Source organism: Ischnura elegans, chromosome 8 (assembly GCF_921293095.1).
Source record: "Ischnura elegans chromosome 8, ioIscEleg1.1, whole genome shotgun sequence".
NCBI classification, from domain to species: Eukaryota; Metazoa; Arthropoda; class Insecta; order Odonata; family Coenagrionidae; genus Ischnura; species Ischnura elegans.
The window spans coordinates 32,574,969-32,594,479 of record NC_060253.1 but is presented as its reverse complement, the minus strand read 5'-3'; the positions used below and the strand labels follow the sequence as shown (position 1 = coordinate 32,594,479).

The 19,511-nt window shown below is 36.6% G+C and overlaps 1 protein-coding gene across 4 annotated transcripts in view; it reads right to left on the bottom strand.

Moving 5' to 3' along the window:
• LOC124164298 (Golgi integral membrane protein 4-like) overlaps positions 1-19,511 on the bottom strand; it is a 32,257-nt gene that overhangs the window by 853 nt on the left and 11,893 nt on the right. For 3 of the 4 annotated variants that reach the window (XM_046541548.1, XM_046541547.1, XM_046541549.1), the window contains 4 exons: positions 6,124-6,405; positions 4,308-4,529; positions 2,755-3,250; positions 543-637 (listed from right to left, as the gene is read on the bottom strand). In XM_046541548.1, coding sequence (XP_046397504.1) covers positions 543-637; positions 2,755-3,250; positions 4,308-4,529; positions 6,124-6,405 — 1,095 coding nt within the window. The remainder of the gene's footprint in view (positions 1-542; positions 638-2,754; positions 3,251-4,307; positions 4,530-6,123; positions 6,406-19,511) is intronic. The other variant, XM_046541550.1, reaches the window with a different exon arrangement.

Here is a 19,511-nt window from a genome sequence, read left to right as displayed (position 1 = left end):
AGGTGCGGTGCCATCCAATTACAGAACATCTCGAGGACTTGCTAAATTGAATGTATTTAGTAAAATTTATTTTTCCTCGACTAGAAGGCTGGAATAACCTCTAGAAAAACATTTAAACTGTATTTTTTTTGTAAGGTAAAGTTTTTCCATGCTGCATTAAGCCCCCCTCTGTCCCTTATAGCAATAAAGAAGCGTACGTTACACAATCTGCAACATCATAGTTCTTCTAAAAACAGTAACAGAATAATTCTACGACCTCTTAAAAATGGATTTGGATTACTGAGTTAGGTTAACTACCAACACAAACTTTCCATGAGACCCTTGGAGAGAAATGATTGATTTGAGGAGGAATGACCAATGGTTCCCCTATAAGAGAATCCCCAAAGAGGTGTCCATATTAAAAAGGTTCTTACCTTTTAAAACATTTCTTCCTGCCGAGGAATACAAAACTACCCTTAAGCAGATGTTTCACTGTAATCTACGAGTTACATATGTCAAGATTAATAAGCATTTTCCACAAAAATGTGAATCAGTGTACCTACCATTTTGTCCAAAGACTGGTGTTTAGGTTCCTTATCACCAGCATTAGCACCAGCTGCTTCATTGGCCCCATAGTCAATTTGGTCAACATCCTCATCTGTTTCACCACGAAAAGATAGGAATGCCATATTTAAGAACAGATGCAATTATTTGTTCACGTCTTCACATGAAAACTGCAGCTTGGTTTATATGCAGATAAACAAAGGAGTGATAAGAGTGTATAATATGGTCTTTCAAATATAAAATTTTAAACATCACACATCACGAATGCCATGGAATGTGAAAATTAAATTATACTGGCTTCACAAAAACCAAGTGAAAATGGTGTAAAGGACATTTTTAACCTGTAAAAAGTCCAAAGAATACAAATTCCTCATCAGAGGTCCTGGAGATCTGCCATTTGGTTCAACAATTTTATCTTGAAAAGTAAGATTTTGAGGAAATTTTACTCTAAAAACACCTAACTCTGCTTCTCAGCATTCATCTACTACTATAAATTTATTGTTCAGTTTTCAATTATCAATTTTTTTTTATAATATCATCATCAGTGACGTCATTGCAAAATTAGCATTGCCGGAACACACTTCCCTTAACTTATTTTACACGTGAAATATTAGTTTTTTTATTACAAGTTATTTACATTCATTACATTTTTTTGTTTTGGCTACGAATGTATGAATTAGAAATTTTGAAGCAACAAAATTGATAAAAGTGTTATTTGAATATTATGTCTTTGGTTAACTAGTGACTATGGTTAACTAGGCACTATGACACCCCTGATAACATCTACATATATACCTACATTTTCCTGTACATGAATATTTTAGCCTATTCAATGCTACCTTGATATTTCAATTTCTATGAGGCTTAAAGTTTGTAATCAAAGATAGGGTCCTACTGACCAGGATTGAGAAAATAAAAAATTTTAGGAAACTAAAAATCAGTTGAAAAATAATCTTCCACCATTTAAATTCCATCTGATGCCCTAGTATAGTTAGTAGTCTCCAAAATATTCTAAATAGTCTCTACATTGAAAAATAGTGATCATATTGTACTCTGAATTCAGAAATAGCCTTCTAGCTTCCAACCCAGCTATAATTTCTAAGTAGCCTTCATTGGAGCCGCCATGAAGTCTTTCACTACTTTTTGTTTTCCTACTCCATTGCCCCTGCTGCCTTTTCCCATGTTGCGTGAAAAGCATATATGCACTTTCTAAAAGAACGGCAGATAAAAGCTACATATTTACTTAAGTATATGACCATGGAGTCTCCCAGTTCGTCTTAAATTTTGAAGCCGCCTATGGCTTATTTACCTTTGAGGATGTTAGATGATCACTGTTTTAATTCAGTTTAATGAAATGTTAGGTGATTGCAATTAAAAAGTAAGCCGTAAGGCACTAAATTAAGATGACGAAAGTAAGGAGATGCATTGCCACTGCTTTTCTGATCTTATAAATCACTTGAAATAAGGTAAGTACCAGAAAATTAACCCTTTCACTGTGGCTCACTCTCCGAAATGCTACTCGTCCCATGCAGCAGAAAAATGAAGGGCTTCCAGGGAGAACATTAAGGTACGTTCACAACAGTATACCACACGCATTCCACAGTGAAAGGGTTAACCAAACTTTCCAGGTTAGAAAAAATATTGAGCCACACTAACTAATACCCCATTCAACCCAGAATAGTTTTAGTGGGTGTTCCTGAAAAATGATGTTTTTCTATAGTATGAAATGTCTCAGGTAAATGGATACAAGTGTGCAATCACTCTTGTCTCTCGGCAATTTACATTCATCCACCTGAACATAGGTATTAACAGTTAAGAAAAATTTCCTACAGTTTAGGTTAATTTACGTATTAAAATGGGGGAGAGATAAAAGTAAATAACTGTTTAAATTATGGGACTCACATCTACAAGTTAAATTATCAAGTAGTCATACTGAGCATATAACTAAAATCTATACCAAAAAAACATGTGGATCAAGAACTAATGGCAACTTTTCTGAGTAGTGGCAACAATTTTAATGTTTAGTACAAATATTCCCTTAAGGCTGCTATACACGGTGAATGATATCATTCACAGGATCATGCAATTAAAAATAGAACATGTTCTAATTTTCATTGAATGATCATGCACATGAAGGTTCATTCGCTAATTTTTCCATCATACACAGCGCATTATTTCATCCACCGTGTATAGAAGCCTTTAGAGCCTCACCGTCTTCATCTCCTTCTTCCAGCTGTAAATCCTCCTGTGCATTGGCTGGGGCTTCCTTGTGCTCACCAACTCCCCAATGCCCCCTGGCCACTCGGGCATTTGCTTTCCCTCCTTCAGCCACCTCCCCCTCATCACCCTCCTCTTCTCGACCATAATCTCCCCCTCCACCATGATATGGGAACAGTCCACCCATTGGTCGCTGTGGATCTCTGATATGCCACCGACGGGCCACATTTGCTTCTTCCTCTGCCCTCTCGCCTTCTTCTCCCACTGGTTGGCGTTCCATTTCCTTCATACCATAGCCACCGACTGACTTCCGGTTTGGTAGTGGCAGTGGGTGGTGCTGAAGAACTGAATTAGGGTCATGCTGGCTTCGTGGGAGGGCCAGGGGAGGCTGAAGCTTTGGAAGCTCCTGCCGGTACATCCTTTGATGACCAGCATCACGGTGTAATATACTATTTTGCAGGAGGTCTGAATTGTATGGTTTATGCTGCACCTTAAAGTAGATAGTAATGTTTTAAAATTAACAATCAAACACTGGCCATGATTTTGAGCACCAATAAGTCACTGATGACTAAAAATTACACTGGTTAGTCTATAAGTATTGTCACTGTTACACTCTAGGGAATGGTAAGTTTCTGCTGCAGTTTGCTGTAAAATGACATTTATATTAGGCACACATTTTCCTCATGACTATTCTTGATTTAACACCATGAAAAATGAAAGTTCAATACATTTTTTTCAAAATAATGAGTAATGGCAGATCATGGCTGTGTTTGCAGTGATGAAGTTGCTTAGTGGGAACAGGATACCTTGCTCATTCACTTAATTCTCTTGAGGACTCTCATCCAAGATGGATGGCATCATGGGATTAAAATCAATTGGGACTTGTTTATATACAGGAGTCACCTGACCCTGAGAAGGGATTTCTGCAAACACTAGTAAAATTAACATCAAAGTAAGTCCAAAGAGACAAAAAGTTTCCCAGCAAATTGAGTGGCACCGCTTTCCAATGAAATTTGACCTCTATTGTTAGATGCTATTTAATTCCACAACCTTAAAGATCAAAGTATTTTGCAATATTTTTTATTAGCCTTATGTAATTTCTATAATTCAAGGAAAATAAAGAACAATAACATTTCAATAACTATGATTTCTTTTTGGCATTTGAAAAGACATACCGTATTTCTCCTAATATAGTCCCTCTCTGAATATAGTCCGCCCCCCCCTTAATTTTGAGACTTCAGTTTGAGGAAATAATTTAAAAAATGCATTTGAATATAGTCCCCCCTTTACTTTTACAATGAGCATTTTTGGAAAAAAAGGGGAGACTATATTCAGACATATACGGTAATCTCCTTGAAAGTAAAGGAATGCATTTGCTACTACGTCGCCCAGCTTGATCTGCATGGCCTTTGGAATAACAAACGAGAAAGTTAAACATTGTCCAAGAGCATTAGTAGCACCGCTCCATTTTTTGGGAAATTTGCTGGGAAGCTTTTTTCATTCACAGTACATGGCTACAGTATTCTTAGAGCCTTTAAGACCTTTACCTGGTGAAGATGGTTCTCAAAAGCATAAGGTAAGGGTACAACTGCCTGCTGATGCTGTTCATATGGAGCTGGGGGTGCAAGACCCCACTGCATCCCAGCACCGTGGGACTGGTATGCATGCTCTTTGTTGTCCATTGGGTTGTCATCACTGCGCTTCATTATATCAGGAGCTGCGCCAACTCCATCACCCACTTCCATATGATGATCAAGCTCTTTCTCCTTCTGAATTGTACAATCATAAGAAAAACTAAAATGTACCAATCAAGAAATGAAAAATTAACCTTGGTCCAAACAAGGAATGATACATAGCAATTGGAAAAAAAACAGCTTCAAGTAAAAAAAAAAATTAATTCTACATACCTATTTTTATGCTTTTAGGATAAAAAGAAAATTTTATACAAAGTCCACAAAAGAAAAAGATGGTGGTAAATCAATGGATGGTAAAATGAGAAGAAAATAAAGTTATGTGAATTTTTTCAGCAAATAAGTATTACATTAGCCATAATCACAACCAGCTTTAGATTAATATTTTTGTGCATAAATCATTTTAATAAATTAATCACCATGCAATAGCAAACTTGAGTAGTTACTACATAACAAGCAACTCACAAAGCCATTAAAAAAGTCACTCCACAAGTTACGCAAGCAGGTTTTTAAGTTTAGCAATCACATATCTACAACCTAAACTCAAATAAATCACTGACAACATTAAAATTTACTCTGAGGATGCAATAATTTCACAAAAATGTGAAACAAAAAATTTCTATCAATTCACATTAATGGCCAACGAATATCACTACATAGTTACTACGATATGGATTCACTCTTTCTAAATTCAATGTCAAATAAGCTCTCTGGGATGCTTAAGTAATTGTTCCCCATTACAGCTGATAAAAAAAATTGGGAAAAAAGGACTTATTTCAAAATTTTCTCCAGAATGGCACCAACCTCCAGTGATTGTAAGAGTAACAATTACATCATTTAAATGGTGATTACAAAAGTTAGAGTTCATTAAATTTAGCAGTGATAATTCTCCTTCTTCTAAAATCATGTACTTGTGATCTACTACATCAAAAGTTAGACCATCTCCATTGCATAAGAGGACTACATTTCAAAAGGTATTAAACACTATCACATAGAAGTATGTTCACACCCAATTCATTTTACATTGATTTACATAGATTTTAGAAGTAAGATTTCACCAAAGTCATATGGAAGCTTATCATTTTTAGAAAATCATGAGAAGGGCAAATTCCAAAAGTGAAGGAATTTCTTGATAACCAAAATTTTGCTTTGACATTAATTTTTCAGCCCTACCATCAACAAACATGGTAGAGTATATATGAAGTATCAGACCTAAGCAATTCACACATCCATTTATTTTGTAGTGCATAGTACACACAAATATAAATAATATGTGATATATTTCAAACCTATCATATGAACAGCTGTGAAATCCACAATACATTGGAATTGAACCACAAACCTTTGGCTTTCTGGGCCACCAGGTATCCCACTCAACTTTTTTCCAAAGTTCTTTAATTCCAAGTGAAATGTATCACAGTACAAATTGCCACAGTAATTACAGAACTAGGACAGTGAAGTGTTTTGCTCAGTTACCAGAAATGCCAGAAGTTTCATGATTCAATTCCAGGTCCAAGGGAAGTTTTCTCATAGCTATTCTGTCAATAGCAGAGTATGAGAGAATATTTTTAACCCAAATAAAAAAGGAAAACTCCATCTATTTTTGATCTAAAACTTAGTAAAAAAAAAAAAGTGGAAGCACAGGAAACCTAATGGTAGTGGCAGCACGTACCAACTCATCTTCATGCTCCAATTCCTTATCGTGCTCTTGCCTGTGAGGAGAGTCAGGGGGTCGGGCACCCACCCCATCGGCAGGGGCATGCACAACACCCTGCTGTGCATCAACCCGATCGACTCCCTCACTGGCTTGCACCTCAGGCCCTGCACCCGGCTGAGCACCCTGTGGTGGCGGAACTGGAATTACGTTGTTTGATTGCCCTGGATCAGCAGCAAGCTTTCCTTTAGGCGTAGCTGAGTGCATTAAAAGACTACCATGCGTGGTGGAGCTTGACACCTTCACAGAAGTAGAAGTCCATCATGTTGCGAGTTGTTAACAAAATGCTGTCATAACACCACTACAGTCTTAAGGTCTTAGGTACACGACCCATGAACCCATACTAGTCAATGTCTAAATCGATACCTCCTCTTCACAAACGCTCAACAACTGCCCACCAAATCAAATCCGCTCATCTAGGAGCCCAACAACACGAAACCGCTCAGCCGGTAGTAGCTAGAGCGTAACCACTCATCTTCAATTCTCCAAGCTTCGGAGGCGAGTGTTTGTGCTCCACCTACTGCCAGCTGAGCGGATTCGAATTTTTGGGCTACTAGATGAGCGGATTTGATTCGATGGGCGATTGTTGAGCGTTTGTGCAGATGAGGTATCGAAATGCATGAACAATCATGGTGGACCAGAAACATACATTTTTGAATGCATAAACCAAATTAGAATAGGTTCCATTTTTTGTTCCTGCATTCGTAAAGTTGGGTGGTCATACAGTAAATTTTGGCATTCATTCACACATTCATGCATTTAGACATTAACTCATAATGTTAATGCATCATATATGTAACAAGGCCTTTGGGCAGATACTCGCTGTGCAACTCTTTTCGAACCAGAAAATGTCGAAGGCATTCACAACCACAACCGTAACCCTGAGTAGTAAAATCCACATATTAATAAAGCAGCCCAGCAATTTTCGACACAAATTTTAAAAACACAACTTTTATATTCATCTGTATAATTTTCACATCAACTTTCAAACCGTATTGATACCGGTTGCATTAGTAGATTTTGAATGAAAATTGCCAGTCTGTTAATATGTTAGACTTCCACCTGATAAAACCTGAAAGTCCTTTTCATGTTCAACTCACCTCTCATCGCTTTCATGTTGTTGTGTTCACTCAAGTGTTATGTGATAGCAAAAATTGAAGTGATTTCAGATATAAAATTCACTGATTAATTTAAATAGAAAAGTAGAGCTAATTGGGGATTTAATATTTTTTCTAGCACTCAATTGTCATATGTTCTCATTATCTAAGGGGAAAGTTTGAAGCAATACATCATGAATTAAGAAAGACACCGAAGAACAGACAGAGAGGGGTATTTTCATGATTACTGTAAAAACATGCCATTGTTTAAACAATCCTCTATTCCTTTAGTGTTAACGTTGCTCACAGAAACACTGGAGAACTTTTGCTTTAGTACTGGTATTTCCCTGCGACTCTTTTAAATCCTAATTAAATGCCATAATTTTACTGAAACAATTTTTTACTAACTTCTTAAATATGTGCTACTCAGGAAATAAGAGAATATTTAACCCAGTAAAATTTTCAGCAAATTATTTAAAAAATTGAATGTTTTATAGACATTTTATTAGGTCTGTGTTTATCCATAAAAAAGCCAGGAAAATTTTGCGGGAAATTAAGTATGTAATTCTAAAAAGCAGCCTTAGTCAACCACAAAGATTATTCATGTGCATTCCCAAGACCACCAGATCCATAGAAATCTAATGTTTTGTGGCAAAGAGGCCTCACAATATAGACTTGTGCTGGTAGGTGATTGTTGCAGCATAATATGCAACATTTTGGCTGGGACAATTGGGATGGAGCCATGGCTACAACGAGTTACATTACATCACTGGCAAAGAGACATTTTTCTTAAGCAGATTAATTCATATCTTAACAGCTGTAATAATAATTCTTATCACTATCGATGATATTTCAGATAATAAAATAAGAAAATATTTGATTGGGAATCACCCATTAAGACATCATTTTATTATATGCAATTAAGCATGCATCATAACTTAAAAGCAATATTATGATGAGAATTCAACTAATTTCTAGTTTTTTCTAGGCCAAGATCAAATCATATATCAGGGTTTAGTCGTGCAGTTCAAATATTTGTGGTCTGAGCAATTTTGTTTGACCACAGTGTTAGGATTTGGTCACACACAAAAGCAGGTAAAAGTTGCACAGTTAGAATCAGCCACAATTTCTTACACTAATAATCTTAAATTCAAGCCAATACAATATGGATATCCATGAAATGATTATGAATAAACTACAACAGATAGTTTTCATCGATCTCTTCTCTTATAATACAAAGTACAAAATCATTCTTTGGAGCCACTAAAAGAACCGTGGAAAAATAACAGTTTCACACAATGAAAGAAATAATTAAAAAAACTAACTGCCATCAAAGATACCTAATTTTTTATATGAACAACATCAATTCGTCCTATTTTCTATTTTCATCCCATATTAATTGCAGACTTTCATGCAATCACCTCTAATTTCATATTGAAAACCACAACTACACTTTTTCCATTCTGCACAGGTTAGCTTATTGAGATATTATATTTCATATCACCAAAATGAAAAAATGAATGGGGTAAGAGCAAGAATGCTCGCAGCAAATATTTTTTTTTGCCAAAATACGGGATATAGTACAACGCACAAGCAGCTACATTTATGCTGCAAAAACAATTAATTAATTTGTGAATATGTACATAAATTTAATGAGTAATGTCAGTTTTTATACTGCACATATATATGAAATAAGACAAAAAAATATCCTAGCAACGTTCAAAAGCAGTAGAATATTTAATAAAAAATCAGCCTTTTCCTTCATAGCTTCCTTTTAAGTTTGATAAAAGTAAAAAAAAAAAACTTAGAATTCAATTCGTATTGGAAAAATGTTTCTAGATACAACATGGCACTACATATTACCTGTTCATTTTATGTTTGCAGGTGAGCGGATGCGGCTATTGGAGGAGCGGGAGGGTGCCTTTCATGAGAGCCCGGACACTCTCAGAGGGCTGTTGGGGCTGGGGTAGTACCAAGAGAGAGTGGTCAGAAGCAAACTTAATGTTGCCAAATGTACGTAGACGCCCGTAGACGTAGTTTTACACTGAAAATGTGTGAGTCACGGGTGGCCAGAGTTGATTTGGGCTCGCTGCCAAGACAATATATGCACCTACTCATTCGGAGGAGATTGAGGGTGACCCCAGCCCAGGACATTGACAGCTACTAGAATCTAGCGATTTGATCGATGGATTTTTCTTCCTTACAGGAAAACCCACTAAAATCGCTGGCACATTAATTGCGTATGCTTGGTTTTGCTAATAGTAGGGCCCCCTTCGCTTCTATAGCGTTGGGGTGATTTTCCCTCGTCCCCTCCCTTCCGCTCCTTCCCTTTCCCAGAGGCGTCGACGGGCTCCAATCGTGGCGGCGCCTCTTTTCCTTTTTCCTTCCTCTCCAGCCCCTCCCCGGGAGATCAGGCGTATAAGCCACGGGCTTGGTTCCCGGCCCCGGTGTGTTGTATCCTTCAAAGGGTTCGCCCAGAACCCTCATACTCTCTGTCAGCTACTAGAGATGGGTCAATTCAGGTTCTCAGTTCTGCTGGTTCTAGGCCTGAGGAACCGGTGTCGAGAACCGATCGCATAAAGTCGATACTTTGGAACCGGCTCGGAATGGTCGCGAGGATTTGAATTCGGCACCCAAAGTATTCAGAGTATTCAAGGCCCAAAAGTGAAAGAAAAAAAAGATTTAAAAACGCATTTTCCTATTGCATGGCATCCATGTTTTTTTCTTTTGAGAGTTGCTGACTAACACGGGCATTTAAGGATTCGTCAGTTTGTCGCTCTCGCCAACATTGTAACATTTCCGTAGCCGCTTTCAAATGAGCTGACTTTTCACTTGCCGCCGTTTACGGTACGGTGCCGTTCTTTTAACTTTCCATTGGTCTCTATGGATGTCTTCAAACGAGTCGAATCGCTCATATCTGCTCAGTTTATCCATGGTGTCACTGTACTGGCATGTTGAGAAGTTTATTGTTGAGGTTATAAGAACAGTAACAGTGAAGCATACGACTAAGTTGTCAATTAAAGTAACAATTTAAGCTACATCGCAATATACAGAATATATTTTGAACTGACTCACAAGTTACAACAAATTAATGGATGATGTCGCCAGAAGTTGAGGGAGTTTCCCTATTGATCCAGATGATATGCAGTATGTAAATTGTGCTCCAAGCATATTTGCGCGGCCCTTCAAAATCAACACTTACCAATACTGTTTACAGTGAACGCCTGTAGTAGTACTGCAGGCAATATTTCTGCCGAAAAAAGAATAGATTGGATCCAGACAGGGTAAAATGATGAATTTTTTAAATCAAAACCTGGAGGAAGAACCAGTGGCTGCCTGATGTAATGAGACAAATTGGTCGATAATGCATTCTTTAACAATGTGTTATTTAAACTCTTTTACTTGGCAAATAAAATTATGGAGATGATCTAAGGTTTATTTTACAGAGCTTTCCGCTAATTTACTTCTTTCGTGAAATTCTATTCATTCATATCTTGTGGTTATTCAATTGAATTTGCCATTAATTCAGATAATAAGAGTTCATCCTTGGAACCGAGTATCGAGAACCAAGAACTGATGGGGAAGAACCGGACCGGTACCGAGAACCGAAAAAATTTAAGAACCGACTCATCCTTATCAGCTACCTAGTGAGGGTGGGTAGTTTGGCAACACTGCTAGCAGATTCACAATGTTAATACAATGGAGATCTGAGAGCACCTGAATTTCTGAAGTGTTGGGCCACTTCTTCTGTCTTCTCTTTGGCAAGGGAAAGTCAAGCGTCGGAAAACTTTCCCTCCGCTCAACCCCACTTGCTTTAGCCACACCCACTCAGCCGCAAAGATAAAGTGAACAGAGTCAAAACCATCTCGAATCAATTACGCACATGCTAAGACAAAAAATATTCATTTGGGTAAAAAAATTACTTAGATGCCAAAAAGCTTTTTTTATTTTAATGGATACCATTAAAATAAAAAAGCTTTTTGGCATCTAAGTACACTTTACGCTGCAACTTATTGATAGCTCTTTTCAAAATTTAACAACACTCACCGGACCGCTTAAAATCATTGGCACTAGATGTGGAAAGGGCTCCTGTTTCCAAACTCCATGCATTCCAAGTTAGTAAAAATAACTACACAAATCACAATATGCATACAGGTACATAAAATGCCCAATTTCTTACTTGCATTCCATTTACGCACCAGTACACCAACCAACCTCACAGCATAAAATAGAATACCAAGATTTTTCATGATTTTTGAGTTTTCGTGAGCCATAAGAATTGGTTAGCGAATTCATTAGCCTAAGCAGAAATAATTTTATTTGAAAAGTAAGGAAAACTAGAAAATGAGCAGTGATTAAATATAACAGGCACTAGAATGGAGATATTTTTTTGCTTTTAATAATCACTTAATGGTAGAATACCAATCATTTAAAGGCATTATCTGGCATGCTATACTGTAATTTTGTGACTGATTACATATATAGAGGAAGACTGAAATATCATAAACCAAATTATATTTCTGAGAATATTCTGCGGTCTACTTTAATGACACCTTAAGTAGGTGCAATATTTCGTACTACCTACAAAAATTCATATTGAATTTGACACACAGTACTGAAATATTTCATTTTTTCTATCTAATGCAAATTCACTTCATTAACCAATAAGTAAATGCACAAAACCTATGCAATGGCAATCAAGGATATGCATATGCCGGATTAAAACATATTTTTTCCTAACACTCTTTTATACATTTTGATACCCTTGAATGGTCTTATTTTCCTTTTAACAATTGATGGATGTCAGATGTCAGTCAGTGTGAGACTTGAATGAAGTTCAGTCAACTTTTGATTAAAATTCCTATTCCAATAATCAGCATGCAGATTTTCAATACCATTTTCTCCTCCCTATGCACAGATGTAAAAAAAAATTCCAAACGTAGCAACAATGACACACTTAGAAATATTAATGTTTCAGATCTCATGATTATTTAGCCTTTGCTTTCTTGATTTAAATGTCCAACAATCACCCTTCACTGCAAGATTGAATTCCAGTTCACTGTTGTAGTGCCCTCATGGGCACTGCATATAAGGGCGTGCTACGTGTTTTAAGGTTAAATCAATTTATCTAGTACATAATAACATTTATTTTTCAACAGTTTATCCTCTCTTGAATGTATTGACTACTTTCAAGCAAGATATTCTCTTGCTTTCTAAGTGAAATGCTGATATGGCAACCTCCTTAATTATGCTCGATTCAATTAACCATAATATTCTCAACTATTGCTAATATTCAAGATGGTACAAATTCATAAAACACTATTTTCAAAAACTGAAAGTCATCATTAATGCGTGCTCGATATTATGGCTGAATCTCTTAAAAATTTGAGAACTATAACACACTCTATAGCTCCATTTTTATTATTTATTTTCTTTTTTTAGCCCAAAGAAGAAAGTTAGTTCCACTGATTCAGGCGTGATATAGTGAAAGTTCAACGTATTGAAGTAAAAGGTAGATGCACTTTTCCACCATTATTTAAGGTGTATGATGCTCTGTACCATGATGTCTTGCACCAGATGATGGCTCCATGCACCAAAACACGTTATACTCATTAAATAATTATGGAAAAGTGCAACTACCTTTTATTTCAACAAGAAGAAAGTTTAACAGGTAAGAGGAGTAATGATAAGGCTATGTTAATAAGACTACCAACAGTGCACAAAAAATTCAATCCTACTTAGGCTAACAAACAAATAGAAGTACAGCAGTGCATTTTGCAGTAATGCATTTTCAATTTATTAAGGATTACATTGACCACAGTGTAGCAATAAATACTTGCCTTAATATTTTTATATTAATTTTTATTCATTAATTTATCCACCAGTGGGAAATACAGTAAAGTTTGTGCACGTGAATAAGATAAGCCAGACCCATAAACAACAAGCAGAGACATCATTACGTGAAACAAACATGCAAAACAGTGGATCAACAGCTCACCATGACTGACCACAAAGAGGAAGACATTAAAAATATTTGCACAGTTATTGCAATCATGCAAAAACTCAAATCAAAATATGTAAGAAACAATAACAGTCAATATTTTGAATACAAAATGTAAAATGCTCAAACATATATGTCCAAAATACCAAAGCAAAAGAAGTTGTTTCCAAGCTTTACCACCACTCAAATACAAAAAGTAGTTAAAATTGTAGATTGAAACACAAAAATGCACCAAATAAGAGCAGAAATATTTCAATTTACACTTCACATTAAATTGTTCAATCAGTTGCTATTTTCATGAACCCCAATTAATACTACATAACTTATGTAATATATCGATACCTCCACTGCATAAACGCTCAACAATCGCTCACCGAATCAAATCCGCTCATCTAGGCATTCGACAATATGAATCTGCTCAGCTGGCAGAAGCCAGAGTATAAACGCTCACCTCCAATGCTCCAAGCTTCGGAGGTGAGCGTTTGTGCTCCGGCTACTGCCAGCTGAGCATATGCATATTATTGGGCTCCTTGATAAGTGGATTTCATTCAGTGGGCGATTGTTAAGCTTTTGTGCAGTGGAGGTATTGACATACCTAAATGCCTAAATGGAAATTGCATTTTGAAGATATTTTCTGAAATAGGATTAATTATCCAGAGTATACTTTGTGCAGGAAACAAATGCAAGATCCTTCGTATTACAGTATGCTACATTCCACGAAATATTTGTTCTTTCAGGAGGCTGAGTAGGTATTCTCAATTTCCACATTAATCATATAATCTTATAGTGATGTCCATACTCAGATATTTCTACAACAACTAAACATACATTTTGAATAAACTGAAGAACTGGGAGTGTATCTTTAAAAAAATACACTATGGAGCATGGCAGACTTGAACATTACTATTAATAAGATTTATTTTTCAATCAGAGATCTTTCAGAAGCATAAAAAATACATTACAAATATACATACATGTATATTTAATTAGCTGAAAACAGGTTTCCATAAATTATATCCAAAGTGTAAAATTTAAAGAAGTATAATTGATATTTATTTAGAAAATACATGAAGTTGAATTCCAATCAGTCAACTGAAACTTGAAAATCAAAAAATTGTAGAATTTTTATTTGATTGCAGCTATTATAACGTATGGTATGTATAAATTCCTGCTCTATGAAAGTTTTGTGATTTATTGAAGATATTAAGAAAAACATATTCACCAGAGTAAAAAAACTTACAGTTTCAATCAAATAAAGGAAAATCAAAGGTTCAACTTGAGAGGGTCATGGAAAAATTGAATGCATGAACTAATTTTTGCAAAATGCAATTCATTATCTTAGCACCAATTTCTGACAGACTAGGGGCCATTAAAGAATTATTTAGTGTATATTATTTATTCAAAGATGTTTGCTTGAATATCAGATAATTGGTGTACCAGAATGTCCACATGAAAGAATTTATACTCAGGTAAATGGCAATCGTTTATAGCGGATTTACATTATGTCCACTGCCGTCCCTGGACAAAATATTGTTTAAGCTAGAGTCATAGATGCTCTCTGCAGTGTAACACTTGCTTTTTCAAAGAAAATTTCAAGTGAATCTAATGCTAGAAAGATCTAATACAAGTAAAATCCTCATTCCAACGTTTCCGTTAAAAGAAAATTTTGGAATCAGTATGAAGCTGAGAGACTATATAAAATAATAATGCCTAGGTTACATGGTGATTTTTATTCAGAAGGTTACAACTACTACAATGAATCTACATTGCCTAATGCAAAGCAAGTGTTTATGCCGGGTGAATAAGTGTATTTGAAGTGCCACACTTTGGTGTCCCAGGGATTACTATCACACCAGTTAGAGGTACAGCATACTCCCGATTATGCGGGCTAATGATATGGAGAGGCGACCCAAATAATTGGCAAACACAAATAATCCAAACTTTCACTGTAATTTCATGAAATTTTCATAATCCATTTAAATCAAACAATTTATTATTATTTTTACATATTGTCAGTCGTTTTAGGTGGCTCTCAGGAATCATTCGCAACTATCTTTTACCGACCGCAATCTTTTTAGCAGTGATAACGCGATTGTACTTGTATTCCTAGTGCGCCGTGTAATACCTGGTTTCCGAAAACCACGCACCCATATCGGTGAGATAATAGATTCAGAAAATTGGTTTGCACGAATGCTTCAAAACCACTGTGTGATGTCGGAAACTACAATGTCAGGCATCACGCTGCGTAGTCGCGCCTCGCGCAAGTTGCCCAGTATGCAACTGTTGCGGGACGCGATTCCGTGATCACTGAACACGATCGTGCATCGTGATTTTTATATAACATGAACGCGGAGCTTCCGTGTAGGTAATGGGTACGTGATCACCTCATTGCACAGCAGCAGTTATAGAAAACCAGGACTTTTGGCAATTTGTCTACGCATGCGAGTGCCTGGCTATGAATCATGCTATCTCTACTTCCACTTCCCCAGCTGCCTACATTTCTGCTATTCCCTTTCTCTTCAGTTTGACCTTGACTAGTCACGGCGTTAATATGTCTGAGTGGTACGAAATATCCTGTTCCTTTGGGCCGTATTCAACTGAATGCGAGGCCACGGCAATAATTGTGCATTTGCGATATGAAATATAGAATCATAGACTGTATACAATATTTATCTTAATTTAAGTAATTGTTTAACCATTGAAGAATCCTCTATATTATTTCTACTGTATAGATACCTTTTTCTCAACTTATACGCAACCAAACTCTACAAATGAGGTACCAAAATGCACAGAATTCATCAGAGAACATGCGACGGCATATTTTACTTCCTAAATATTGCTTTTATTTCCTAAAATTGGTTTGTAAATAATTTAAAAAAAACAAAACAAAAAACAGTAAATCTTTCTAATGTTAACGGCGGACAAACTGATACATTTGTTCATTTGCAACAATATCTCGCATTCTTTAAATAACTTTTATCAAAATGCGGCTGATTCCACATTCAAGTCTCCTGTTGACACGTAAGTATGAGTCATCATGTGCGTTTGACAGAGGATAGTGTAATTACTTCCAATGTTTTGTTTAAAGAGGTCCTCTGACCTCAATTTGTACATGAAAATTCCAATTAAATTTGTACATAAGACCCTGCCTTTTTTTCTACATTTTAAAATGAGAAACGTGCCTGACCTGCATTGAAAAGAGCGGGGGACGCCCACTGGGAGCGGGCGCAGCACGCTCGTCCTCTAAATTCTATCAAGGGTTTCTTGCCGCCGCTGATCGTCGTCCGCATGCAAGAGCAGACGTCCAAGTAAACTTTAAACATTCCTTGTCAAAAAGTAAATAGAAAAATTTCCTTTTACGGAGAGGATTCCAATGGAAATAATAAGCCTGGAGTAGCCTTGTATTACAATGCAAAACTTCTGGTGCTTTTACGTCCAATTAATTGTTTTATAAAGATCGTGGAAAACCTAGAAGAAGTGTAAAACTCACGCACGGACAAGCCGCAACATGGATAAACCGCAGCCGGATAATCGGGAGCCTGCTGTACGTGATTCAATCAAAATTTCAAATACCAAGCATTAAATTTCTTAATGGGATTTAAGTGAGGTATTGTGCGTACTGGAAAAGAAAAAGACTACTTAGACTGAGAGAGGGACGGAAAAACTGTGAGACTGGATGTGTGGGTGAATACATGGGGAGAGTTAAGACTTTTATGGGGTAACCAAAGATCATTCAGTTGAGGTTTAGTGCAAATAGGCTGATCTGGCAGTGGCCTACACTATGAACCATGACACCAGGGTAGGGTTAGTTTTCATTTTACTAGCAGGTGTATTCTGTCTCTCTCATCATCGGTAGATTGTCATCCCCATATTCCATGCGGCTGATCATTCAAGTGGATGAATTTTTTCGCATGATATTCCCTTTTTGTGCCTCCCTGCCTTACCAGTAGATTGTGATTTGCCTTTGTGATTGGCATGGCTCTTCCCACCCCTTCCTCACCCATTCTTTAAAAGCTCAATTCCTCTCAATCAAGTGTCTCATTCAAATTCCTTAAACATAAACTTGTATTTCAATCGCTCAGTCTTCCAATTGGCCAATTAAATAACAATACATATGTGTAATACTAAAAAAAGCCAAGGAATATTACATAATAACAAAATTGTATTATCAAGGAGATAACATAGCTTCTATTATAGCCTAGTTTATGCTCACTATTTCCTCTACTTTGCACTTATTTTTTCCAAAATCAGAAAATTGGAAAAATACTGGTCCCCTTATCTTTCAAACTCTGCTACAATATATCATTTGTGAATGGAATAATTGGATTGTATGTGAAGAGCCAAAAGAGGCGAAGGTCCAGCCTGAAGTATTTCGAAGAAGGAATGTGGGGAGCAGTAATGTTAAAGCAAAGAAACCAGCTGCAGGAAAATCTTCTTTCAAAGCATACCTAGCAGAGCAAAGGAGAAAACTTGAGGAGGCAAAAGAGAATGCACAATTGAGAATGAACTAAAATTCTCCCAAGAGAACAAATTCACCTCTACTTTATTTGGATTCCATTGCCACACCAAAATCACTCCGGAGCAGATCAAGTGTGAGGTTGAGTGCCAGATTTTTGTTACCTGAACAAGGTATTGGTGTAAGATCATCTCCTAGGTTATCAGGAAGGAAATAGTAGTCCTTTATCTACTGTTACTCCTACCCTCATCTCCAACCAAAGATTCAAGAGGAAGGTACACCACCCGATGAGAATGCAACTGTGCAGAATGCAGACTATTCAATCATTTTCCCTGCTCAGCTCAGTCCTTGGATTTCAAAACGTAAAGGTAGCTTTGGAAGTAGGGAGTCAGAATCACACTCAACTTGTTTGGTTGAAAAACCAGTCAGCACGAAGAAAACTCCACTAAAGAAATCAGCTGAATTGAGTAAAGGCACTCCTGATGCCCTTCGCATTATTCTTGGGAAACGATTATTTGAAAAGTCTCTTACTACGCCAGATGTTCAGGAAGTGAAAATAAAAAAACTCTCTCCCAAATGCAGAACACCAATTCTTTCAGAAGAGGATGCAGCTTGCCTTCAGAATTTTAATTCTCTGTATGATGGTGAGATGAATCGTCTCGATGGTTTATGCTCTCTGTGGGACGTTTTGGCCAGTAACACATGCGATGGGATTCCAGCAAATATGCAAGATACCATACGCACCACAGTAGGTCAGACAAGGCTGTTAATGAGGGAAAAGCTAGCTCAGTTCAAGCATTTACTGAAGTAATTCCAAGCAAAGACCTCAAAAAAAATCACCTTCTGACACCACATTTGAAAGCTCACCATGATGAAATCCTGGATTCACACAGGAACTTGAAAGTGCATAAGGCATATTATAGTACTGCTAATTAATCAATTCACAGTCATTCATTCCTCCATCCACAGATTCATAAAACAACAGTTTAAGTACAACTGAATAGTTTAACCCAAAAGCTAAAAGTAAAAAACTTCATAAATATCAAGACAAATTAAAGGGAATGGAAACAACAGGTACATTCTCTCAGTTCAAAGTTTTCTTAGATTTGGGTTCAATTAAAACATCTCAGGGGCAACAAAACTTGAGCAATGGCAAAAACAAAATTAATGAAGCAACCAGGACACCCAAGCCACTATGTACAAGCATGCACACTGATAGACAGAAGAGATGGTTTACCATACTCAAGTACATTCCCCTGTTCTTCAAAAGAAAAATGAGAAAAAATGTTCCCATACTAATTTTAAGTAAAAAAAAAGAGAATAAAAATATTTAAATATACAAATAAAAAAGTCTGGATAGTCTAAAAAAGACCAAGACAGAGGAAAATATTGCACTTCTATTAAAACCTTATCCGTCAAGATGAGTGGGATACCACTAATAATCTGTTTACACTTGGTTTGATATATGTACTTACCAACACAGTGTGTAGATATGATAAGTACTGAATTAGCAAATCAAAAGTTCAAGAGGGCACCATAGCCAAGCTGGGAATCATATCTATTATCATTGAGAAGGCATACAAATGCATCTAGTTTCGTAAGTTGACCATACAAAATTTTCAATAAATATATCACCTAAGTTTCCTAAAAAAAGAGCTCTTTTTCTCACAGAACAGCCTTTGGCACATTAGCCAGCAGGTTCAAAGGTACACGCACAAGTTTTGGCGAATGAAAACTTAAAACCATGAGGCAAGGAGTATTAGTACAGTACAGAGGCCAAAATAAGTGATAG